Here is a 25,289-nt window from a genome sequence, read left to right as displayed (position 1 = left end):
CTGGTACCAAATCCCAAACCGCTAAGGCTTTCCCCTGGGCCGAAAAGTCCATTTTTCAAGCTCTGTTGCAACCTGATCTCAAACTGGCCTCAATCCAACTAAGTAAACAGAATGCAGTATTCCTTCCGAATCATGCGGGGAATGTTTATTAAAGTAGATTCTGCTATAAATTGCGCTTTTTTGGAGCTGCTTGGTATAAAACCACAAATGTGCATTTTTCTGCAGTTGACTTCTTATTTGTAATATTACTTGTCAGCAAGACCTGGAGACCTACAGCTCACCTCCTGGCAGCTTCAACTCACAGCTCAATCACTGGGTCAGTGTCATGAGAGAGGACTTGATAACCTCGTGAAATGTGACATCATATCCTGGATTTGGCCTGAGGGCACTCTAGAGATTCGGTTACAAGGAGCTGAGGCTCTCATGAGTCGACGCACACATCGATGCAAGACCTTTGAAAGATTGTAGCTGGTGTATAGGTGACAAGAGGGAGACTGACATCCAGAAAAGCAGACAAAAGTGGAAGGAAGGCCTCACATAGTAAGTTCAAACCTCTGTGTCGAGAGTCTCCAGACCACCTGCTCTTCACCATCAATCACTCTTCTTCAGCTCAAATCATTTTTCATTATCACAGCAGCCCACCGAGAGACACAAAGACCCTGAGCCACCGAGCAGCTCCTGCTTGCCAGCCCAAAAATCACTTATTATCTACGACGCAGAGGTCCCATTAGCAGCTGCAATTCTCCGGTCCTGTTTGCACGCCCCCTCCCCCTTATTTCCTCTGTCAGTCTCTGTCAAATATCTGAACGCACTGTTCCCATCGGAGGTTTTTGGTGAGAGAGCCTGTCGGCAATTTTCTATAACACCTTATGGTGAGGACGTTCTCTTTTCAACATTCTCTGCAGAGAATTTCACTGTACAAGCAACCACAGAATGCTGCTCTAACACGGCCATAAACAGAAAATAATTAGACGTTCAAGGGAAAAAAATTGGTCGCTTTGGGAAAAAAGTGTCTGCCAAATACATAAATTCAAATTTAATTAAATTGACTGGCAATTTATTATGTCTATTTCACCAAGTTGCATGTGAAGATGAGAGCAGGGGTGTTTCAAATACAAATTTCTTTCATTTGCTTCCATTCCGGAAAATCACATTGTTCAGCTAAATTCATTGCGGTCACCAAATTAAATTTAGCTCAGTTTATCCAGATAGAGCAATAAACAGCATGTTCTGGCTCATAAACAAGTCACGTTTTGATCTTAATTTTAGTTTTTTAGTTGTGATTGGAAGCCGCTTCAAAACTACATCTGTGCTTTTGATTATTCTGGCTAAAAATAACAGCTGGCTTCAGAGTTGGCATTCGTGCCAAAGATTAAATGCATTTTCCCACTAACGTTGGCATTTTTATGTGTGTGTTTAATTGCGTTTGGCTCATCTGAATTCATTCAGCCGTGAAGTTCATCAATCACACATTCCCAAATGCCCGGAAGTATATGCAATATGAAGTCTGCCATGTTTGCTCATGGCACTCAGTTATGCAGCCGGGTAGTTTTGAGCCAATCACATGAGCTGATATATTGAAATATTATATATATATATATATATAGAAATAATGTATCTAGCCAACCTATTTGCATTATCCAACTCAAAACAAGTCAGAAAACTATCCAAAACTCATTATTTGACTTTTTTATTTTATAGGGAAGGAAAAGGTCTATGAGGAGGACTTACAGCATCTTGTACATAACACACATTGTCAGCCATTCCGTTGCCGTCGGCATTGTATTATGGCTTACATTAGTTTGAAAGTCAGACCAAACACTATCTATAGCCAACCGCCTGACTGATGACTGGCACCATGGGAGGAAATGAAAGACTAAGCTCATTAAACTATATATTAAGCCATCTTTCCCTCTCTCTTCCCAATTGCTTTGTGTCTTATACCACGTTGATGCTTGCTAAGGATGATAAATTCTCTATTCCACTTGAGAGGCGGAGGTAATGGGGCAGACCGAACATGGAGACAAAAAGCCTTTCAACAAGGACAAGAGAAAGACACCGAACACGGATACAAACATCTCATTAAACAATCCCATCTCCACAGCCGCCTGTCCTGCTCCTTTCGTCTTATCACTTATGATTAAGTGTATCTACTGCTGCAGGTCTTTTAGAATATTATAAACCAATATGACTGAAACTCATAATGTTTTGCATTTAATGTGAAAGCCTCCATCCAGCCCTCCAATGTTGGAGTCCATTTACTTTGAAGCAGGTCATGTCTTTTTCTTTTCTTTCTTTTTAAGGAGCTCTGTGCTGTGTGTGTCAGCGTATGGCATATCTGGAATCAATCAAGGGTTTTTTTATGCCTATTCTACCACAAACAAGTTCTCTTTGCTGTTTCTCCAAGTCACCCTGTTCGGCTCATTCACCTGTTTGCATTTAAAGTTTGCCCAGAATGCTGCGGTCTTGTTTATTGTACTTCCTGCCAGTGTCCACTCTGATTTATTGCATGCTCTGACCAGTTCCTCAACAGGCCACCCTTTAATGATTATCATCATTAGCAGAAGGTTGATCCTCAGTGTATGGTTCCTGTGTAACTGATTTGAACTGACTGATTTAATAGAACTTTAAAAGGATGTATTGAAATTAATTACACAGTAGCGAGGCCATATTGTGTGTGTGTGTGTGTGTGTGTGTGTGTACTCACGTCACGTGTTTCATTGTTACAGTGGTCTGCTGAGGTTTTAAATAAGAGGGCTTTGCCATGTTCAGAGCTATTTTGGTTTAAATGGTGGCTCACTCGTGGTAGACGCTGTGTCTGGAGAGAAAAAAGCTTGGAGACACACTGCCACCCAACCCCCCTCTCTTTCTCTTTCTTCAGTCTGATAAATAATCTGGCAATAACCTATCCTTTCCGACACACCCTGTGATTTAAAACCATGGTAGGAGCAACAGCGTGAGACACGCACGCACGCACACACACACACACGCGCACACAAGCTTATTGTCTTGAAAAAAAGACGTAGAAGAAAAGCCAATGGGTAATTTGTCTATGGTTGACGCTATTTTATTTTTATTTATTTATTTTTACATAGGCTAATCAGGGAAGTGAAGTGTGTTGTAGGCCTATCTCTTTCACTGAACAATAACAACAACTTTAAATGAATAAATTAACTGGATTTGTGTAATGTTACAAATATATAATTACTCTATAGAATTTCTATAGAAAAGAAAAGAAGGTTAAATCATATCTTTTCTAGGATGCTAACTTACGAGTTAGCCTACAAAAATACGTCATCACTGCAACAGTATGCAGTGCGTTCTCCGACCGTTTGGTGTCGCGCTTTCCTCCAGCCGCGTCTTCAGTGCGGTCCTCTCGGCCACCGTATACACGCAGATCTGTTGGAAAACTCTTTGCTGGCGTGAATAACAACGTATGATATCCCACAGAAACTGCCTAAATCTTGTGTGATCATGACAGAGTACTCACACGTAAAGTCTACCAAACTGGTGCTTAAAGGGTTAAACGATAAGAAGTAAGGCTTTCTTTCTGTGTTGCGTTCATGAAAATGTATCGATTCTATATACAGTTATTGCTCTAATTAATGTAAGCTTTGCCGTGAAAGAGTTTGTTAAATATCACAATTATTCCCGCTAATGTAAATGACCTGCGACTTCCGTATTGTGCAGAAAGAAGAAAAAGAAGGACAAGAAGAGAAAAAGAGAAGATGAAGACGACAAGCTGGATGTTGTTGGTATGTGTTGTCACTTCGCCTATTGAGTTGTAAATTGATGGATAACGTTAGATAGAATTTGACTAGTGCAGACTCTGTCTTTGTAAATGCTGTATGATCTGCTTCATAGCTTTATCTTTGTATAATGCGTGTTTCTGAATGTGTCTCATCAGGAGGATGGTGGACAGTGAAGAGTTTCGGTGAGATCACAGGCTCAGTGGCCATAGAGATGCACAGCAACTCCTACATCCATGCACTGGACACTGGACTCTTCACTGTAGGAGCTCCACATAAAGGTGCTGATTCTATCTGCTTCATTCTACTCCTGAAATGTTGCAGTTGCAAGGCAGCTCAGTTTTGCTATTTAAAACTTTCAGATCCTATTTTGTGTATTATTTTATTATTATTAATAATAATAATAGACTATATTTTATTTAGCGCCTTTAAAGCAGCTTCTTAAAGAGTTTTACACAATAAAAATACATGGGTAGAAATACAAAGTGTACATAAAAACAAAATGACACACTGGAATTCAAAATAATTAAAGCCATTTTGTTTTTGGAGACAAATTATTGTACACATGTATCATATTTCTTACTCTTAAAGGGATAGCTCGGCCAAAAATGATATTAAACCCATGATTTACTCACCCTCAAGCCGTTCGAGATGCATATGTCAATCTTTTTTCAGACGACACATTTTCAGTTATTTTAGAAAATGTCTTAGATCTTTCAGTGGTTATAATGTGAACCTATGGGGTCCACCTCATTCAAGTCCCAAAAATGTGCATGCATCCTTCACAAAAGTAATTCATCCGGCTCCAGGGGGATAAACGAAGGCCTTCTGAGGGTAATCCGTGCGGTTTTGTCGTAAAAATATACATTTTTAAAACTTTATAAATGAAAATAACTGGCTTCCGGGCAACGATCGACTAGCGTTCACGGAGATGGATGCCGGCGTAGGACGTAGCGTAGGAAGCGTCGTGACGTAGAATGAACGCGACAGCGCAGCCAGAGAGCAGAGCAAAACAAAAACAAAAGTTCGTTCTACGTCACAACGCTTCCTACGCTACGTCCTTTGTTTATTCCCCTGGAGCCGGATGGATTACTTTTGTGAAGGATGCATGCACATTTTTGGGACTTGAAGGAGGTGGACCCCATAGGTTCACATTATAACCACTGAAAGATCTAAGACATTTTCTAAAATAACTAAAAATGTGTTCGTCTGAAAAATTATTGACATATGCATCTCGAACGGCTTGAGGGTGAGTAAATCATGGGTTTAATATAATTTTTGGCCGAACTATCACTTTAAGAGTACTCACTCAAGACAATTTTTTCACTCCAGCATTTTAACATATTTTTTCTTAAAGTCGACATGAAAAATGTAATGTTATGATAGTGTTTCCTTCCCTATTGTGATGAGTATCCAAGTGAAACAGCTTCTCGAACAAGAAAAAAGTAGGACGGGATTTGATTTTGTTCATCGGGAACTGATTGGACTCATACTGTTGTTTGACAATATTCCATTTAAAAAAAAATAATTGTCCATTTTGATGTATTGATGACTGCAAAAGGTTATAGGCTAGTTGAGCAAATTAGTAGCGAGTTTGGGTAACAAAGAATGTTTTGTCCACAGTCAAAAAATCTGTATCTGGAGAACTTCAATGACATCAGAAACACCTTTGTTACATGTGTATTTGTATTCTTTCCTCTACAAAGTAACATCATATCATTTTGACTCATTGCTGTTTACTGGCAAGACTTAAAGTAGCCGGCAGCCGCAGCACTAAAATGGAGCATTTCAGACAGAGGGTCAACATTAGGGAAGATAGTAATAATCTTTTGCAAATACATGACTTATTTTGTGCAAAAAACATTGACTAATATAAGTGAACCTCAAGGAACCTATTTAAAAAATAAAAAAATAAAAAAATTATCATGACCCCTTAAAGAAAGGGTAGGCAGTTTTTTTTCATAAACACTTTTTGTTATATGCATTGAAACTCTCCTCATCCTAATAGCAATCAATAATAGAAGTGGCATAAATATATAAAAAAAAATTACATATATCTTCTGTGGAAGTCTCTGGGCCAAAAAAATGTTCGTCCAATCATTGCATTCGGTCCGAATGCATTGATAGGTTGTCCTACCTGACTGTCAACCTATGTATTTCCATACCTCCATGCAGACCTAGAGCACTGCAAAAAAACAGCTGCCTTTTACAGTTCCTTCTGAACCAAAACAACAAGTTTATGCTGCGTTCATGCCTTGTCATAATAACCGTAATTAAAAGATGGCAACCTGTGACGTTCTACTCTGAGCTGTTCATGTCCTCAGACTCAGAATTATGCATTTTTATGGCAACACTATCAATGCCAAAATGAATCTGCAGCAGTCAGGAGGTATAATTCAGATATCTTTAAGGTGTTTACATTCATTATTATTGTAATGTTATGCCCTTTGAGACATGAGGTAATTTAATCAACACCGTCTCGTGACGCTTTGCAGACTCTGCTCTGGTTGTGTGCGTTCATGTGTTTTGAAGGAGGTGTGGGTTTGGAGACGCTCTGAAGGGAAGGTGGGATATTTTGCTGTTAAAGCTAGCTTGCTATTACTAGCCTCTCCAAACTGCCTTCCCTACCTTCAAATATGATGCATTAATGTAGTGGTGAGATTTGAAAGGAGAAAATGTTAATTGACATAAACTAGAACCTGAAATATTTCATTCTTAAGGTCTGTTTTTTTTAAAAATGCACTTTACAAGATATATTTGCAGTACTTTCAGGCAACAAGCAATTCTTTCTGTGCAATTATACTGCACTCTATTTTTTTTCTGCCGTGCGGCTTTTATATCGCCTTTTAAATTGGAAAGGTCCCTCTAATAGCGCGGAACAAATAAGTCTCAAAAGTAGAGATGGCTAGGTGCTGCTGTTTCTCTGTTGCTTTCAGTTTGGAGGGATTTAAAAACCTGAATAATGTTAGGGATCGTCAGTTGCTATTACCGCAGCCATTCATACAAAGCGCCGAGCAATTTCATAGTTCAGTCACCAGAAGGAGTTGTTTACGGTTGTTTTCTCTCCAGCTTCATTTTCTGCTTTTCACTGACCAATGGCTGTAAGGATCAGTCTCTACATCACTCTGGAAGCACCATTTAATTTATGCATGCTCCCCAAAATCAATTTAATTTAGTGGTTGAGACCTGAAATTAGGAAAATAATGACTTTAACTGGTGTTGATACCCACTTCATGACCAGTGCATCTGTATGATTACCACACCTCTCCAGGCCAGAGATGTGGTAGATGCACACACACACTCACACACTCACACTATCCTGTAACTTTTTGAGCATATCACTGGAGTGCTCTTGCAGTATTCAATATATTAGATAATTCATGAGTTCACAGCAGGTGGAATATAATATCAGCTTTCAGATTTGCTCTTTTGTTCAGGCATTCATGGTTGAAGAAAAATGTTCTGTTAAAATTCTGCAAGACTCAATAGGTATAATAAATTGTTGTCAAGTAGTTTATGGTTTCAAGGCCTTTCTTTGTTCTCTGTATTTGATATTTTTTAGCAAATCTTTTTGAGTTTTGTTTTTTTAAATAGTTAGCCATTAAAACTTTGATGACATAAAAATTTATTCAATTATAATTCAACAAGGATGCATTTAAATTGATCAAAATTGACAGTAAAGACATGTATAATGTTACAAAAGTAATGATGTAGTTTTAACTTTCTATTCGTAAAGAATCCACAAAAAATATTAAGCAGCATTTTATTTATATATATTTTTTAGTTTTCGCTTACCAGTATAGAAGTTTATTTGTAATAATAATTGTAATATTTCACTATATCACTTTTTCTATGTTTTTGATCAAATAAATGACAAATAAATATGTCTTATGTTCACAGAGGATGAAGGTCCAGATCCTCCTGAACAGTTCACTGCCATCAGACTCTCAGACTCCAGGTAAAGATCATATCCATATCCATAACTAGGTGTTCTGAGTAGGGATGGGTGCATGAAGTTAAAAAAAAAAAAGTCTGCAATTACTAACAGCACCTTAAAATGTATTATAATAAGTGCCATGTATTATTCTGTAGATAATTTTTGAATCGATCATGTGACTAACTTTTCTCGTCTGTTTTGCTGGTTTCTAGGATAGCGCTGAAGTCAGGCTATGGGAAGTATTTAGGTATAAGCTCAGATGGTGTTGTTATTGGTCGATCAGATGCCATCGGCTCCAGAGAACAGTGGGAACCAGTGTTTCAGGATGTGAGTGAATCTGGCAGTCAAGTCAATGAAATCAATGAATATAATGTTGGTATTTCGAATTCAGATTTTACCATTTCGTTTATGTTTCTTGTTTTCCGCAGCGTAAAATGGCCTTGCTTGCTGCAAACAGTTGTTTCATCTCATACAGTGAGGACGGAGACATAGTGGCCAAAAACAAGACAGCTGGAGATGAGGAGATGATCAAGGTGAATCTCTCCTGAACTCAGTCAACACCAAGATGAATTGCTTAAGGGATTTTTTATTTTTGTGATACACAGACAATGTGTTTTATCTGAACACAAGAATATTGCTTTTAAATTACACTTGACTTTTTCCTGGAATAAATATTAACGTTATTTTTCATGCTTATCTGTCCTCCACAGATCCGTTCATCCATAGAAAGAGAGGTGAAGAGTAAAGACGATATTGCTGATGAAGACAGGGGTAATGTCAAGAACTGTGAGATCAACTACGTGTGAGTCCTTGCTTTTATTACTAGGCCTGTCACGATTATTGATTGATTGTCTAATTGTGGTTATTCTATCTAATCACAATTATTTGAGGCAACCGTAATAATTGGGCAGTTTAAATTTCAACCACATTTTGCCAAAGAATATAAAAGAACACTGTTGTAAACTAAAGTACATAAAGATAGTCAGTCTTTTTTTCATGCGAAATGAAGGTTTGTGGGTTTAATCAGACTGCATTGTATTTATTATATTTTAATATATTAATTGTATACATATTCATTTTCACAGCATCAAAGTAAATCACATGGGCCTTTTTTAAATATAATTATATTATCATATTTTATACAATTCCAAGAAAAAAAGAAAAAAAAGTAAGTGACATGAATAAAAGCAATTTTTTGTATGAAAATCAGCTCAAAGTTCATGATCGTGACTGGCCTATTTTTTACCTTCAGGAAAATTCAGAAGCTGTTGATTGAGCATTTAGTAAAATAAATGTGAACGTTTGCCTACAGGAAGAAGTTCCAGAGTTTTCAGGATCGGAAGCTGAGGGTTAATGAGGAAGACAGCGGTTCTCTGAAAGTAGCCAGAACAGATGGAAAATTCCACGAGGCACTGCTGGACAGGTAAGACCTCAAGAAACCTCATACTGAATAATAAATGAATATAGCCTGCTAATTTAGCTCATCCTTAGACGGAAGAAAAGTTGGCATGTTGACATACCCCATTGGATGATTTATTATAGAAGATGGTTTGTGAATATGCTAACATTACTACATTATTAAAATGTTTTTTTTCTTTTTATTTAGGAGAGCAAAGATGAAGGCTGACAGATACTGCAAGTGAAACCAGGATACACTGTTTTTTTATGTTTTAATTTGACATTGTCATGAAATCTCTGCCATTTTTTTAAATAAACTATTCACTGTTCACAAGAAAATGCCCCTCCCACTTTTATTTTAATGGACTACAATTCATAATTTTAGAGATGTTGTCATTTGTGTAATGTCGAACTGTAAATGTGATTCATTTCCCAAATTAAATGGATTGTAAACTAAAAAAAATCTGTTGTTTAATCACATTTTTATTTTAATACAATTTTCACAGTACATAGAATGAAAAAAATCTTTAAAAACATGGTAAACATCATAGAAAACTATTCTTTGAATGTTTCTGACTGAAGTCGTCAGTGTTGATGTGGTGTGATTTTTTTTATGGTTTTGATACATGGCCTATATGAGAATATTATTATTGTTGAGCCACATTTGAAGATGTAATTCATCATGTGCAGTAACTGTGCTGTCCGTTCACTGAATATTGATTTTGGAATGATAAAATGGTATTTTGTTTTTTTGTTCTTCCATTTACATTTGAAATAATATGAAACATATAAAGATACAGTAAAAAAATTATTTATCCACAAACACATTATGTGTTTTTATGTTTCCTGGGCACTTTCCATGGACATAATGATTTTTATACTGTACAAACTTTGTTTTTACATGTTCAAAATCATCACTTAGTAAGCTGCTTTTCTCATGGGGAACAAAAAAAAATGTCCCACAAGTACAAGGATTTCGTTGAACATTTGGTTGGACAAAGGACATTTGGTTTACACACACGCGCGCGCGCACACACACACACACACACACACACTGCTTGTTGTTGCACTTCCATCTACAACCGTTAGATGTCGCAATACATTCACCTATTTGTTACCTCTGTTTCGGGAGAGGTAAAATGCTTTGTTCTGCGGTTGTTTCTCATTACCTAATTAATAATAATAATAATAATAAATGATATGGGACAGTCTTGTGCTACAGCTTAGTAAAATAAAGCAGAGACAACCCCAAATACAGAAAGTGTAAAGTCATCTTTTATTTTGTAACTCATTGTTATGGTAACTCCCCCAGTGTCTACTGGGTTTGCGCAGATTAGGAACTGTCACGAGAATCATCTCATCATCAGCACTTCCGTGTTCACAGACGCTTCTGAAGTCTGAAGACTGCGGGTGTCTCATCATGATCGTCAAATTAAACGTCTGCTGTTTTAGTCTCTCTTTTATGTTTATGTGCTTGTATGCGCAATATGTACCACCGGTAAGTCACCATCTGTCGTTGTTAATCTTGATGAAAACGTGTGTTTATGGCAATACTGTTTTCATATTAATTTCAGGGTTGTTTCATTGAAGTTACTATAATTGCTGGACTTCAGTGTTGTGTTTACACGCCATTGGGCTGTTTTATAACTTAAACGACCTAAATTGTGCTGTTGGAAACAACACTAGTTTACTGTAAATATGTGCTAAATCACTGTTGTTGATGTTTCAGTACACAGAAGAGTGCAGAAGTGGCATGTATCCTCCAAACGGACCGACGTGAGTACGACAACTGAAATTATGGATTATACAATCTGCAAACACTTCTGTCAGAGTATAACAATGTTATTCTAAACCTTAATCAGTACAAGCATACAACAATTGCATGTAACAAAATTATGATTATGAAAATGATTATACAAAGTACAAATTAAACGAGTCACACTGGAAAGAAACAAAGACTTAGCATGAAAAAAAAAATATTTCACAATATGTCTTATGTGTCAGTATAGTTTAGTTTTAAAGAAGTGAAACCAAGTCAGGTGTTTTGTAACAGTGCGTGTTATGCCTGTTATGCAATTACTAAAATATGTCATATTTGTCACATTACTTCACTTGTGTGGTTTTTGCAGCTTCACACTGTTTTTTAGTACTAGAAAGAAAATTGTAATAGTAAGTTTATAAATCAAAGAAAACTGATGTTTTAAAATATAATTGAAAATATAATGTTATATATAAATATACACTGTCTGCCGTTCAAAAGTTCGGGATTGGTAAGTTTTTTTTATGTTTTTAAAAGAAGTCTCTTCTGCTCACCAAGGCTGAAATATTATTACGATTTAAAATAACTGTTTTCTATTTTAATATATTTGAAAATGTAATTTATTCCCGTGATGCAAAGCTGGGTTTTCAGCATCATTACTCCAGTCTTCAGTCACATGATCCTTCAGAAATCATTCTTATATGATGATTTGCTGCTCAAGAAACGTTTATTATCAATGTTGAACAAAGTTATGTAAAAAATTATTTGATGAATAGAAAGTTCAAAAGAACAACATTTATGTTGTTCTGAAATAGCTTTTGTAACATTATACTCTACTGTTTAAAAGTTTGGGGTCAGTAAGATTTTATTTTTTGGGTGGAAGAAATAAAAGAAATTAATACTTTTATTCAGCAAGGATGCATTAAATTGATCAAAAGTTACAGTAAAGACTTTATAAAGTTTACAAAGTTACAAAATATTCTATTTCAAATAAGTGAAATAGAACTTTATATTCATCAAAGTATCCTGAATAAAATTGTCCACAACTGTTTTCAACATTGATCATAATAATAATCAAATTAGCATATTAGAATGATTTCTGAAGGATCGTGTGACACTGAAGACTGGAGTAATGATGCTGAAAATTCAGCTTTGCATCAGAGAAATAAGTTAAATTTTAAACTATATTCAAATAGAAAAGTTTTTTTTTAATTGTCATAATATTTAACAATATTTCAAATAAATGAAGCCTTGGTGAGCATTAGAGACCTCTGTTAAAAACATTAAAAACCTTACCGATCCCAACATTTTGAACGGCAGTGTGTGTATATATATATATATATTGTATACATAATTGAAATAGTAAGTTGTGTGAGGGGAGAAGATCTGTATTTGAATCTCTGTATCTTTTAGATTTAAAGGTGATGTGTCCTGGTATACCGTTGATCTGGACTTACCACCAAGCAAAAGATGGACAGATGTTATCACAGACAAAAAGAAGGATGTGAGTTTATGTCATGATTCAATGCTCTATAGTTCAAATGCTCTACATGCATTTAATGGCATTTCTGTAAGCGCTTAAATTTGTTTGGCAAAATGTGAAATTTATTGCCCAAAAGCAAACTAAAAAGGAACGATCTGAGAAGGGCTGATGTGTTCAGTGACGTTTTCAAGAGCTCATGTGCTTTTCTTTTAGATGGCGAGCATGATTCAGGCTATCAGAGATCTAGCGGATGCCTTTGTTCCCAGTGGGAAGCTCATCCAACTAGTAGACAAGGAATTGGTGAGTAGGCAGTCTGACGTATCACTTTGTATGATGCTAAATCATCATTTATTGAAGTATACGACACTCTTAAATCTCATATCATGCTGACACACTGATCTGCATACCTGTCAGAGATCACCTACATTAATGATTTAAGCTGTAATAACTAAAATGACTGATGTGTTTGTCCTCAGCCCTTGATGGTGAACACCCTGCCTTATCCTTTCAATGAGGAGATCAGAGGAATAGCATCAGTGTCTGGCGTTCCTTTGGGTATGAAATGCATCAAAACCATCATGTTTCACACTGTTAAATAAAACGTAAAGCATCAACTCACTCCATCAACTGTTCTCTGTAACGCAGGTGAGGTGGTGCTCTTCAACATATTTTACGAGGTGTTCACTGTGTGCACTTCTCTGGTTGCAGAGGATGTCAATGGTGAGGATATCATCTGATATAACATTTTTTGAGATTATTTTATCATTTTTATCTGTGTTATAGCATATCGAATAAGCATTATATGACTTCCATTCCAAAGGGTCAGGCCAGACATATATATATATATTTTTTTTGACAGAAGTGAATACAAATGTATTCAGCCAGGATAGATTATATTGTTTAAAGGTGACTGTAAAAACTTAAAATGCTACAAAACATTCATTTAAAATAAATGCTGTTTCATTTAGAAATAAACTTTCTATTCATCAAAGTATCTTGAAAAAAAAAATGTTTTCAGTAATGAGTAATGATGCTGAAATTTCAGTGTAACTGACATCACATGAATAAATTACATTTTAAAATATATGCAAATTGAAAAGAGTTCTTCTAAATGGTTATATTTCTCAATTAGACTGATTTACTGTATTTTTGATCAAATAAATGCAGCCTTGGTGAGAATATGAGACTCCTTTCAAAAACATTATCTTACCGATAATCAAAATCTTTCCGACCTCAAACTTTTGAACAGTGGTGTATAATATTTGATATAAAGTTGTGCCATTCAGGAAAGATTAGTTTGTTTTTACTCTAGGCAATCTCATCCATGCAAGGAACCTGGACTTTGGACTTTTCATGGGGTGAGTTTAGTGTCATTGTTGTTAACCTACAGTACTTCCTCGATTTATGATCATTTTTTGAGTGAATTATATATACAGTACATACAGTAGTCAGCATTTGAAGTGGATCAAAAAAGCTCATCAGTTGAGACAAGAACAGGTATTGTTCAAAATTCATGTATTTTCTTTTGATCCGCTTCAAATGTTGACTACTGTATATTGAAGCCTAAAACATTAAGATTTCCGACTGTTCTTTGGAATCCTCTGTTTCCAGTTGGGATTTGAAGAACAGGTCCTGGATCATCACAGAGAAGCTGAAGCCACTTATTGTCAACCTCGACTTCAGAAGGAACAATCAGACTGTCTTTAAATCCACCAATTTTGCAGGATACGTGGGCATGCTGACTGGTATTCATCAGGTAAGGACGGATGAGAGAATCAGAGTGAGCGATCTGAGTTGATTAGAGTTCAATCCAGAATGGATTATAAATCATGGTGACAGGATCCAGAATGACCTTTTGTCTCTTTTTAGTTTCACTTCTGCAGTTTAACGGGAAGGACAATTGTGAAAGCATTGATTGTTGGTCAATAATCACATTGCTTCTGTCCCTTGACTCTTTGTCTTTTGTTTTCTTTCTAGCGCTCTTTCACACTCACTATGAATGAACGATTCAGTCTGGATGGAGGGTACATCGGTAAGCCTTTGCTCTTTTATTTGCAGAGCTATATGGCATTGATACATTGAAGCTTTCTTCAAATATGATTACTCATTTCATTTGGTCAGATCGTTTGGTATGTAGTTTTATTGTGAGTAAGTGTGTGATGTGAATTACAGGGATTCTGGAGTGGATCTTGGGGAAGAGAGACGGCATGTGGATGAGTTTTCTGACTCGTTCTGTGTTGGAGAATGCAACTAGGTTGGCTAGCTAGAGATAGTTATTTTAAAATATGGTCACACTTTAGATTAAGGTCCAATTCTTAATAGTAACTATTAACTATGAGTTTTTGCCTCAGTAAACTCATAATTACCACTTATTAATAGTGAGTAAAGTAGTTGTTAAGTTTAGGTAATGGGTAGGATTAAGGAATGAAGAATATGGTCAATCAGAATAAGGCATTAATATGTGGTAATAAACAGCCAATATCCTAGTAATATGCTGGCTAATAAGCAACTAGTTAGAAGTGGACCCTAAACTAAAGTTTTTTTTAATTTTTATTTTTTAAGAAGTCTCCTATGTTCACCAAGGCTGCATTTATTTGATGAAAAATACAGTAAAACAGTAGTATTGTGAAATATGATCACTATTTAAAAGAACTGTTCTCTATTTATATATATTTTAAAATAAAATGTATAATTGTGATGGAAAGCTGAATTTTCAGCATCTTTACTCCAGTCTTCAGTGTCATATGATCCCGCAGGAATCATTTTAATAGGCTGATTTGATGTTTCAAAAATATTTATTATACTTATCGTCAGTTGAAATCAGTTTTTGCTGCCTAATATTTTTGCGGAAACTGTGATACACTACCATTCAAACTTTGGTGTTAATAATTATTAATAAAAATTCAACAAGGATGCACTAAATTCATGTTCTTTTGAGCTTTTATTCATCAAAGAATCCTGAAAAAATGTATCAAAAATATTAAGCAGCAAAACCTTTTTTGACATTGATAATACAAATAACTAGTAATAATTGATAATATTTGAGCTCCAATTCAGCATATTAGAATTATTTCTGAAGGATCGTGTGACACTGAATACTGGAGTAATGATGCTGAAAATTCAGCTTTGCATCACAGGAATAAATAACATTTTAAAATACATAAAAATAAATAAAAAATAGTTCACAATATTACTGTTTTACTTGATTTTTCATCAAATAAATGCAGCTTTGGTGAGCATAAGATACTTAATTCGAATCATAATCATTCCAAACTGTGTCTTTACCTGAACTTAAATAAGAAGTGACTTTTTTATGTTTGCGATATTGAAGAAACAAAAGCAAAGACACATGGTCTTTATGAAGATGATGATGATTTCTTTTAGCTATGAAAGTGCCAAGGCTCTGTTGGCTGACACTAAGCTGCTGGCTCCAGCCTACTTCATCCTGGGAGGAAACCAGACGGGTCAAGCCTGCATCATCACCAGATCCAGGACACACAGCATCAGTCCACTGGAGTGAGCATTGCATTACACTCTACACACAGTTAAAAGACTGAGTCTTTCGTTAGAAACTAATAATAAACTGAAATGCTATGTATTTCAGGCTTGATGTGAAGAATGGCAGGTGGTATGTTTTGGAGACTAACTATGACCACTGGAAAGAGCCTCTGTTTTTGGATGACAGGAGAACTCCTGCTATGAAATGCATGAATCAGACCACACAGGATGTGAGTTTTGACCTCGCATATAAACTAAATCATGTTTATCCAGATTGACAAATAATAGTGATTTTTATTTTCACCACTTACATTCATGACCCTGTTCTTTCAGAATATCTCCTTAAAGACAGTCTATGATGTCCTGTCCACCAAGCCAGTCTTAAATAAAGTAGGTTCATTATCCATTACTGTTAATGTTTTATGTATCAGTTTATAGCGCATTTTATGGCTTGTTCATTAACGCTTCCCTTTATGATGCTGCGCAGCTGACCACATACACCACTCTAATGGAGGTGTCTAAGGGGGCATTGGAGTCTTACATCCGGGACTGTCCTAACCCCTGCATGCCGTGGTGATGGATGGCACCTGGGCAAGCTGCATCACTGGGACGTTCTTATGTATGTTTAGGAAAAGCATGCAATTCAAATTTTAGCATTATTAAAAATCAGCAATCTTACATTTTAGAAGGTTTGCAACATCTGACTCTGAAATCATGAGGGCATCATCTGGGTTAATCAAGCTTAGAGAGGAAGAGCAGCCTACTTACTACTTGTCTAAAGATGTGTGGGAAATTGCACTGAAAATTAAGATTGCATATGGCAAATTGTATTTTTTTTTTCAATCGTGATCATTTTTTTGCATACAGAAATGTGCACAGTGGAACATGTTTCAACTGGATAATCAACACTACTGGTGTCTTGTAACTTTATTTAACCTCCTCAGTGCCTACCAATATGTGTATGAAAGGAAAAATGATCAACCAAAAATGAGTGTACAAAATGAAGCAGTATACACATGTACACAACTAACATCAATAAATCATGGAAATTCAGTATTTGTTGTGGGGAAAATGTTGCATTGAGATTTTATGCAAATGTGACAGAGAGAGAGCAATCACTGCAGGAAATGATAAAAATCAATATTTTATTCATTTTAAATCTCAATCTAAACATTAGAGAATCACATAAGGTGAAATCCCAAGCAATGGCCAACATGCCTTAAAAAAAAGGTAAAAATGAAAGCAAGAGAAAACATTTAAAAGAGTGCAATAAGAGAGGACAGGACAATTTATCAGTGCTAATATGTGATTCTGCTCCATCCTGGGTCAAGTCGAATATATTTAAATAGAGAATTTTTCCAAATGTGCTTGAAGTTTTATCCTGAATTAGAGGAACGTCTATCTGTCCTCTGTATATTGCATTCACAAAAATGCTGATGGGTCTAGGAAGGAATCCCAGAAAGAAATGCAAAAACAAAAGCCTAACCATGCCAAACATGGACACACAGAAATGTATTGCATCCCTTAAACTGTAGCCTTTGAAGGAGCTTTAACAGAGTTCTGGCTTAAAGAGAAACACAGAAAATGAACTTACAGACTACAGAACAGCTTAAAGACAGAGACCCTTTCAAAACATCCTCTCCTACATTCTCCATAAAACAATCAGAATAAAACTTCTTATAAGTGTAGAGACTTCTTTAACATCTCTTGAACTGTTAGATCACACATGCTGACAGGCTAATTCACTAAGACTTATCTTAGCTGTTGTTTCCAAGGAACCTTAAGGTATTAAGCTCATTATATAGTAATGTTGAATGAATTATGGTTTGTAGTGTAAAGACGGATCAAAGAACCATTCTCATGCACTCTGGGCTCCAATGGTTTCTGACAAGGAAAAGGAAAGAAAAAAAAAGAGATATGATTTACACGAACGTGAGTAGAACATGTCTTCACATATCACAGGGATCTGCTCATATACAGATCATAGTATTGAGCTCAATTTTAATATTCAATGCATTACTAAACTAAAACAAGAAATCTTAAATGTAAAATATACATGAAAATACTGAATGTGAGTTTTGAACTTAAGTTATCACCTTATTCTAATATTACATTTCAAGTTGTATTAAAGTTACTGTATGTACAGTCTAAACAGATCGCTAAATGTTTTAAGGGATATTTAATATTTACCAGGCTCTTTGAGTGCTTGAGCATTTCCCACCAGTCCTGTAAACTCTTCTGTATTTACATTCAGAATTTCAGCTGCTAAGTTATTATTTTGCTGCTCTTCTGAGATCCTCTTACAAAGTTCTTCCTGTACAAATTATAAGCAAAGAAAATTAGAAAATGTTTAAAAACCATAAACTTGATGACTCATTGACTTTAGAGAGTAGAGACATGAAAAACTGTGGCAGGTGACTGACATTCATATATATGTTTTAATGTTTTATAAAAAAAAAAAATCAAAATATATGATTATTAAGGAAAAAATATGAATATTATATAAAACAAATAAATATAAAATAATATAAAACAATTGCCTATTCATTGATTTAAAAAAAAAAAAAAAAAAAAAGGATTAACTTCCCACATTTATTTGTTAACTTCACTATCCTGGCCATCCCTATTAGAGAGAGACCCCTCAAGCTCTTACCTCACACAGAACAGACATTTGAAAAGGGAGATCCTCCACCTTCACAAAATCTTCCTCATCTGACCGCTGGCTATTGTTTCCAGATCCAGCCTCCTATATTACAAACAAAGGAACTTAATACCTTTTTTTTTTTTTTTTCATAATTTGGTCATTCTTAAAAACGAATAAATGAAGTTTGAGGAGAACAGCTGCTCTGACATACATCAGTGTTGATCATGACTGGGGAGTCTGTGTCAGGGCTGGCTGTATCTGAGCTCTGAGGAGCTTCTTGTGCTGAAGCAGCAGTACGGTCCTCCTCCTCCTCTTTTTCATCTTCTGAACCAATTGTTGCCTCCTCTCTGCCCTCCTCTGGAGGCTGCTGATCGGTCTCTTTAGACTCCGATTTCATGCTTTTAGCTGTTAGAAAATGGGAGACAAAGTAAAAAAAAATTCAACTGTAATGAGTTGATTGTAAATACCCCAATAAATGTTAATGGCATAATATTACAGAAGAAAGGCATACATTGGCTGCTTTCAGGGCTTTCTAGGTCTGATTTGGTTTCCAGGGGGGCTTCGTTTTGTAAGGCAGAGCACTGAAACAACACAACAGGTCATTATTAATGTCTTCTGAGTCGGGTTATTTACTCTTTCGTGCGCACGCCAACACACCTGTCTGTGTTCACTAGTGTTGTCCATGCAGGCTTGTAGTGATGTTTGCACCTCAACAGGTCCAGCCTCAAACTCCTCTATCTCTTCCACTTCATTTTCATCTTCTCCACTGCCATAGTTGCATAGAGCCTGTGTCTCTGCTTTAGACAGGCCTAAAGAAAAGACCATACACACACAACACACAAGTCAAACATATTCTTATCAAAGTCAAATACATTACAGAACAGTCTCAACATATAGGCGATAAGATGGACAACCTCCAGCAAACACTAAAGGGTATTGTTGAATACTCCGAATTTTATGCTATTTTATGTTTACTATTCTATCACATAGAATATAAAAAAAATATTTTTTAAAACAGTATCTTTACTTTTCTTTAGCAAGAAAACAATAAAAAACGACAGTAGACTTTTACAGTTACAAAAGTTTTCTAAATGAACCCTTGAGATAGAAATAGAAAATAGAAATAGAAAGTTAAATTTTGGTGAGAACAAAAAGACTTTTAAAAACAAATTCTCACCAGCCCCCAACTTTTGAGTGGTATTGTATATCAATAGCTATTTTTTTCTCTTCAGTTTCAGGCTGATAACCTTACTTATAGAAAGAGGCAGCCCTTCTTCCTCTTCTTCTTCCACCTCAGATGCTTCACTCCTCTGTGCATCTTTCTCCTTGTCCTCTTCCCTCTCATGAGGCGTCCCCCGCTGCTCGGTCTCATCCTGATCCTGATGAAAAAACATTTAAAGTCAATTTTTAACATTGAAAACATTCAGGTTTGCAATAAAACAAAAAACAAACAAACACCGCTTTAAGTTTGTTGTATGAAACCGGCAAAGGCAACAAATATAAAGTTTTTTTTTTTTTTTTTTTTTTTTACTCAATTCATAACTTCAAGCTAATATATACAACATATAAAACTGTTCAATGTGGGGCTTTAGATTCAGAAGCAGTGTAGTTTAGTGTATTTGTGTGAATGTTAAGTTTCAACAATTATAACTTACTCTGTCTTCATTAAAATATGATGGTGAGAATGTATTTTCTCTCTCTAGTGTTTTCTTCTCCTAAATAAACAATGCAAAGATTATTTTCCTTTAACACAGAAGCATTGCTACAGAAACACATTAATCACTCGAACCTACCTCAGCGCGAGGCGAGTGTTTTGGAGATGTATGGTCAGAGCGTCTCTTGGTCCTGCATTTGTTTTTAGAGGCGTTCTGATCTAAATCCTGCATCAGTCTGAAGAAGGCGAGTTCATTAAAGAGGATCTCAGAGATCTCTACCAGCAGGTCCTCACCACAATCCTGCAGCGTCCGTCCAACAAACTTACTCAGGGAGTCCTGTGAGTGCACACACAAAACCAAGAACATCATTATCATAAACTTCATAAAACTATTTAAAGCACCCTTAATTAAATGTAGGCACATTTTTAGACCTTTTATTTTATTTTACAATGGGGTAATTTTTAAGTGCAGTAAGCCACGAAAATAACTCAATTTGGTACTCACGAGGCAGCTTTATATGCATAAAACCGCCTCTGGAGCACGCAAGAACCAAATGGTTGAAAAAGATGTGAAAACTATAAACTTTTGTGACGAATCAACACTGACCAGATTAGGCAGGAGAAAATTCTGCCAGCTGTCCCAAAATAATGTAAAAAAAATAAAAATAAAAACTGTATTGAGCAACTGAATCACTCACACTGTTTTCAAATGACTGATTTGATCCGATATATTATGTGGATTCATTTCCTCATCTAACCTACATGCTATAGTTAATAAATGTTTGCAGGAATTTCCACATTAAAAGTGTGAAACTTGCAAGAATGAGTAAAATGATGTGATCTATGCAATCCCATGCTGAAATTCAGGACCTGAATAAACATTCTATTATACAGATATTTGTGAAACAAATTTACATGACTTTTCCAGGTTTTTCATGGCCGTACGAGAACCTGCAACTAGTGGGCTTCCGACACAGATTTTTAGGCATCAGAGTCACGTTCAAATGTTCAAACACACTCATGATTCTCAAAAATGCAGGTTCTTGTGATTTTATTCATATAGGTGTGTGCGAAATAACCATCTTATGTCACAATATGAGTAATTTTATTTCCCAATAACAATATTTATCTTCCTTTTTTTGCTGGAAATAAAGATGTAACAAGAAATGAGAAATTTCACAACTTTCGATACCACAGCAACAAACAAATACTAGGCTAACTAATGCAAGTCGTCAAACAACTACTGAAGAAAAGTAAACAAAAAAAGTCAGTAATAAAATAAAAACAAAGAAGCAAATTACATTCGAACAAATAAATACATTAAATTTGTTCTTACCTGCAGGATGCCGCCCAGCTGTCGGTGGAAAAACCGAACAAACTCCTTGCTTTCATCATTTTGCTGAATGAGTTTGAGCACCATGCGTCTCACAGATGTGAGCAGCTGGTGTGAACACACCTCCCCAACGTGCTCCTGACAGAAAGACACATGCAAGACAACTCGTCTCTGAACTGCAGCTTAGACAGTTGATTTATTTGAAATGTTAAAGAGAAAAGTAGAGCAAGCTCACCTTCAGGAAGGGAATGACTTCTGTCATGATGGCTTTGATTTGTCTGTCAAGCTGTTGTGTGTCAATCTGAGGACAATGTGCATCTGTAGATGAATGTCCTGCACCTAAAAATAGACAGACACACAGATATGCATTAAAACACATTAGTAGAGTTATGTAAAGGGGCATACACCCTAAGCATGTATTATATGCATGTTTAAAGCAAGCAGAGCTTTAGTCAAAGTCTAATCCCAATAAACATTAATAGCAACTCTCAGATTAATTCAAGACATATTCCAGGTTACTTTAAGCCTAATGAACGAAATGTGTTAGTGTGAAATGTGTACCAGATACAAAGATACAGGATGCACTAAGCCTGAATTATTCCTTTTAGACATGGACTCACTGACAGTGATGTGTGCTGTGACAGCAGAAGACAGTGTCCATCGTGAGCAGATGTGGACGCAATAAGGCATATAAAAGTTTCTAACCAGCCATTTGTTTGGTTTCTATTTCTATAGCATTGTGTTAAAAATCTTATTGTATCAATTGTGTCAATTTGCTTGTTGCATTGTATCTGGTAGGGACATGCCATTAGAAGCACTTGCAAATGAATGTCAGGTCTATTCTGCAGTCTGAGAGTGATCGCAGGAATACCTTGCGTGAGTGCTGAGGCGGCAGCAGCACCGGGGCTGTGCTCAGTGTTATCTGTGTTACACTCAGCCCTTAGCTTCATGCGCTCATACTCCCTCATCCTCGCCAATGCCTTATCTAAATGAATCACTGTGTTGCCTGGAGAAGCAGAAAGGAAACAAAGGGACAGACAGAGAGAGAGAGCGGAACATGAAAGTATTCAGTCTAGCCCCAACCCAGCAAAGCAAGCATGATCATGGTAAGCAACCTATCTAGGGCTGTCACGATTCCTCGATTAAATTTGAGTACTCGATTTTAAAAAATGTAGAGTAACCTGCAAAATACCGGAAGTGGCACATTAGGCTACACTGATGAGAACCCATGAACCGCATTATTAGACCGTTTTCTAAGGCTGCACGATGTACTAAAACCAAAAACCATACTATAGCATATGGCTATTGTGAATTCACAAAGGCAGCGATTCAATTAAATAAATCTATGCCCTGCGTTTAATATATAGCGACTTTATTATTTGCATGCGTGTAGGTCACCTGCATCTCAGAGTGTGTGTTTTCACTGTAAATGCTGCTAGACATGAACTGTTATCATTTATATGCGTAAAATGCGTCTCAAACTAGGGATGTGCACGAAATTTTTAATATTCGATCTGTAATTATTATTCGAAAAATAAAATACTATTTGAATTTTATCGAATTTATGAAGCCGTAAATACTTTGCCGGTCGTAAATGCAGTGAATCCCTGATAAATCCCAAGCACTAACTCGCAGTTATAATTAAATGCACTGGATGGCACTGTGGCGCGTTTAACAAGTTGTTTGTATTTGATCATAATGTCGTTGTCTGCCTCGCAAAGTTTGGAATTACTAGTCGAAAATGAGGTTACTAAATGATTTTACAAAATGGAATTACTTTTGATCAAATTAATTAATTAATCTGGAGTTATAATATCATCACCACAATGAGAAATCACATTAAATCCAAACAGCAGTCGACTGAGGAAAGACAGCTGTCTATCACTGCATCACGACTGCAGGTAAGGGCAGCTGTAGTGTGAGTGATCCGAGATGATAACTTATCTAATAGCAAAATGATTGAGACATATTCTTCCTTTAAGTTTCGTTGAGAGAGAGGTTTAAGAACAGAAAACCCAAAGTGCTGTTAGAAACTTAGAACTAGAACACCGTTATCTTTGTTTGTCTGAAACGTCTGTCAGCGCAGCGCGTTTTCTCACTCGAGCATAAATTGCTGCCGGCGCCCCTGCATGTGGATATTATTGTTTTTCTCAACATAAACGTGAAACAATATAAACACGATAATCATATGCTTACTCGAGTGTATGTGTACGTTCTGTACGATAACTGGCGCAATCTGCTAACTTACTCTGCTTTTTTAGGTGTTTTTTTCCGTTCGCGCTGCTTGAGCTTATATCCTTTTGTTCTTTATATTTTTTTGTTTACACATATACTGTTTAATGTTTTCAATTAAAAGAAAACTTTAACATATATTGTAAGCTTGTTGTGTATACTGCCTAATCGTAAGCTTCTTCAGAAATGACAAAAACTTAAAAAAAAATTAACTTAAAAAATAACGTCTTTTTCATTAAACGTCATTTAAATAAACGAATATTCGAATTTTATGAGCCCGAATATTTGAATGCAATATTTTTGAAAAATGCCCATCCCTATCTCAAACTCCATCTCTACATATGCTGTGAGTTTGGGCTGCTTATAACGTTCATCTGGGATTGCAATGTGCGCCATTTCATCAGATTTGTAAGGTAAATCATTTATAAACCTACGCCAATACAGGGGAATACATAAATATGATTCTAAATGTGCAAACTGTTACTGTTCATTGGAATTTCAAAATAAAAGTTCTGAGTTTGCATGTTTTGATGTTCCCATATTCTTTTTCCCATATTCTGAGAAATTTCAGTCCCTGCAGCATTTCTATCATAAAGAAGTGGTCAAATGTTAAATATTAAGTTAACATTTGAATTAAATGCAATTTGGCCAATATTAAACAAGGACTTGATCTGGTGTAAAGTGGAACAACAATTACCAGGCCGTTACTCGCTTAATCGACAAAATAATCAACCAATTACTCGATTGCCAAAATAGTCGTTAGTGACAGCCCTAAACCTATCTATTGTTTTTCCCATGATTGTGTCTTCTTGTCTTCTTACCCAAGTCATCACTAGCAAAGGGTTCAAGGTTGGAAGAGGTGGACAGCAGGCTCTCGTTGTCCATCGAATCTCTATCTGCTACCCTCTTCAGAACAGAGTTGGATTTAACGGTAACAATCTTCTCAGATGTGTCCTGGAAAAACCAGGGAGAAAAATAAATAAATCAACTGTGTGATAATTAAAGTGAGAAAATCAGATGGGCAGATGGGGAAGCAAATGTCTTACATTGTCACTGGTAGCCAAGCTTTCACTAGGTGTGAGCTCTGACTGTGAGCCTGTGGCCCACACAGCCGGACCCAAAGAGGACGCATGCTCATCTGCCACACTCTTCTCTGTCAGGTGCCTTGTTACAATGTCCTGGTGGCCAAAACCAATGATGAGATTTGATATGTGGCATAGGATGTGTGTGCGCACACACATTCTATGCCACTTTTGTTTAAGTACATTTGACTAATTCAGTGTAACCCTCAGGTTGTGTTTGGGTTATTTTGCCACGGAGAGGATTTTCCCAGACCCAAAAATGCTAGTTAATGCTATTGCATTGGACTAAAATTTACTGACTTTCCTCACCCAAAGTCTAACAACTTCCCAAAATTGTTGTGATACTTTTTGTAATTTTTTGTGGGTCTTTTTTCTCCACATTGTAACACTTGCGATGTTCCCGGTCAAAAATGATCAGACTACAAAAAATTGCTTATAAATCTCTAATTTTGTTACAACATCACCAGATATTGGATTAAATCTTTTTGTCAACTTGTTTTCTTTCAATTAGGACAAGGCT

At 36.1% G+C, this 25,289-nt stretch overlaps 3 protein-coding genes across 11 annotated transcripts in view; 2 read left to right on the top strand and 1 right to left on the bottom strand.

The window, feature by feature from the left end:
- Positions 1-3,312: 3,312 nt before the first annotated feature.
- On the top strand, positions 3,313-10,334 carry frg1 (FSHD region gene 1). Its single transcript, XM_081361641.1, has 9 exons — positions 3,313-3,536; positions 3,691-3,755; positions 3,908-4,030; positions 7,650-7,707; positions 7,899-8,013; positions 8,115-8,219; positions 8,397-8,488; positions 8,999-9,109; positions 9,293-10,334. Exons 1-9 carry the CDS (start codon positions 3,475-3,477, stop codon positions 9,327-9,329), a joined length of 768 nt encoding a protein of 255 aa, XP_081217767.1. The 5' UTR covers positions 3,313-3,474; the 3' UTR covers positions 9,330-10,334.
- asah1b (N-acylsphingosine amidohydrolase (acid ceramidase) 1b) lies at positions 10,165-16,877 on the top strand. Its single transcript, XM_081361640.1, has 14 exons — positions 10,165-10,582; positions 10,814-10,860; positions 12,257-12,347; positions 12,540-12,626; positions 12,803-12,881; positions 12,972-13,046; positions 13,639-13,684; positions 13,938-14,082; positions 14,304-14,358; positions 14,499-14,580; positions 15,711-15,842; positions 15,931-16,054; positions 16,158-16,214; positions 16,312-16,877. Exons 1-14 carry the CDS (start codon positions 10,505-10,507, stop codon positions 16,399-16,401), a joined length of 1,188 nt encoding a protein of 395 aa, XP_081217766.1. The 5' UTR covers positions 10,165-10,504; the 3' UTR covers positions 16,402-16,877.
- Positions 16,878-16,950: 73 nt separating this feature from the next.
- The window catches only part of pcm1 (pericentriolar material 1), a 44,259-nt gene continuing 35,920 nt past the window's right edge, over positions 16,951-25,289 (bottom strand). For 5 of the 9 annotated variants that reach the window (XM_081361635.1, XM_081361630.1, XM_081361632.1 and 2 more), the window contains 14 exons: positions 24,734-24,865; positions 24,509-24,641; positions 22,327-22,461; positions 21,691-21,794; positions 21,459-21,593; positions 20,262-20,459; positions 20,124-20,183; positions 19,721-19,847; positions 19,126-19,277; positions 18,980-19,049; positions 18,680-18,873; positions 18,478-18,570; positions 18,015-18,138; positions 16,951-17,708 (listed from right to left, as the gene is read on the bottom strand). In XM_081361635.1, coding sequence (XP_081217761.1) covers positions 17,683-17,708; positions 18,015-18,138; positions 18,478-18,570; positions 18,680-18,873; positions 18,980-19,049; positions 19,126-19,277; positions 19,721-19,847; positions 20,124-20,183; positions 20,262-20,459; positions 21,459-21,593; positions 21,691-21,794; positions 22,327-22,461; positions 24,509-24,641; positions 24,734-24,865 — 1,683 coding nt within the window. In that variant the 3' untranslated portion in view covers positions 16,951-17,682. The remainder of the gene's footprint in view (positions 17,709-18,014; positions 18,139-18,477; positions 18,571-18,679; positions 18,874-18,979; positions 19,050-19,125; positions 19,278-19,720; positions 19,848-20,123; positions 20,184-20,261; positions 20,460-21,458; positions 21,594-21,690; positions 21,795-22,326; positions 22,462-24,508; positions 24,642-24,733; positions 24,866-25,289) is intronic. The other 4 variants (XM_081361636.1, XM_081361637.1, XM_081361633.1 and 1 more) reach the window with 3 other exon arrangements.

This window comes from Scardinius erythrophthalmus, assembly GCF_964197995.2.
Source record: "Scardinius erythrophthalmus genome assembly, chromosome: 3".
Taxonomy (NCBI): Eukaryota; Metazoa; Chordata; class Actinopteri; order Cypriniformes; family Leuciscidae; genus Scardinius; species Scardinius erythrophthalmus.
This window is presented reverse-complemented; position numbering and strand designations above follow the sequence as displayed.

Bases quoted from the DNA above. Each gene is read 5' to 3' on its own strand.
- asah1b (XM_081361640.1), top strand. From the start codon at position 10,505: ATGATCGTCAAATTAAACGTCTGCTGTTTTAGTCTCTCTTTTATGTTT. The intron at 13,685-13,937 runs GTGAGTTTAGTG...CTCTGTTTCCAG, and splicing joins GACTTTGGACTTTTCATGGG to TTGGGATTTGAAGAACAGGT. The intron at 16,055-16,157 runs GTGAGTTTTGAC...CTGTTCTTTCAG, and splicing joins TGAATCAGACCACACAGGAT to AATATCTCCTTAAAGACAGT.
- frg1 (XM_081361641.1), top strand. From the start codon at position 3,475: ATGACAGAGTACTCACACGTAAAGTCTACCAAACTGGTGCTTAAAGGG. The intron at 8,014-8,114 runs GTGAGTGAATCT...TGTTTTCCGCAG, and splicing joins GGGAACCAGTGTTTCAGGAT to CGTAAAATGGCCTTGCTTGC. The intron at 9,110-9,292 runs GTAAGACCTCAA...CTTTTTATTTAG, and splicing joins CACGAGGCACTGCTGGACAG to GAGAGCAAAGATGAAGGCTG.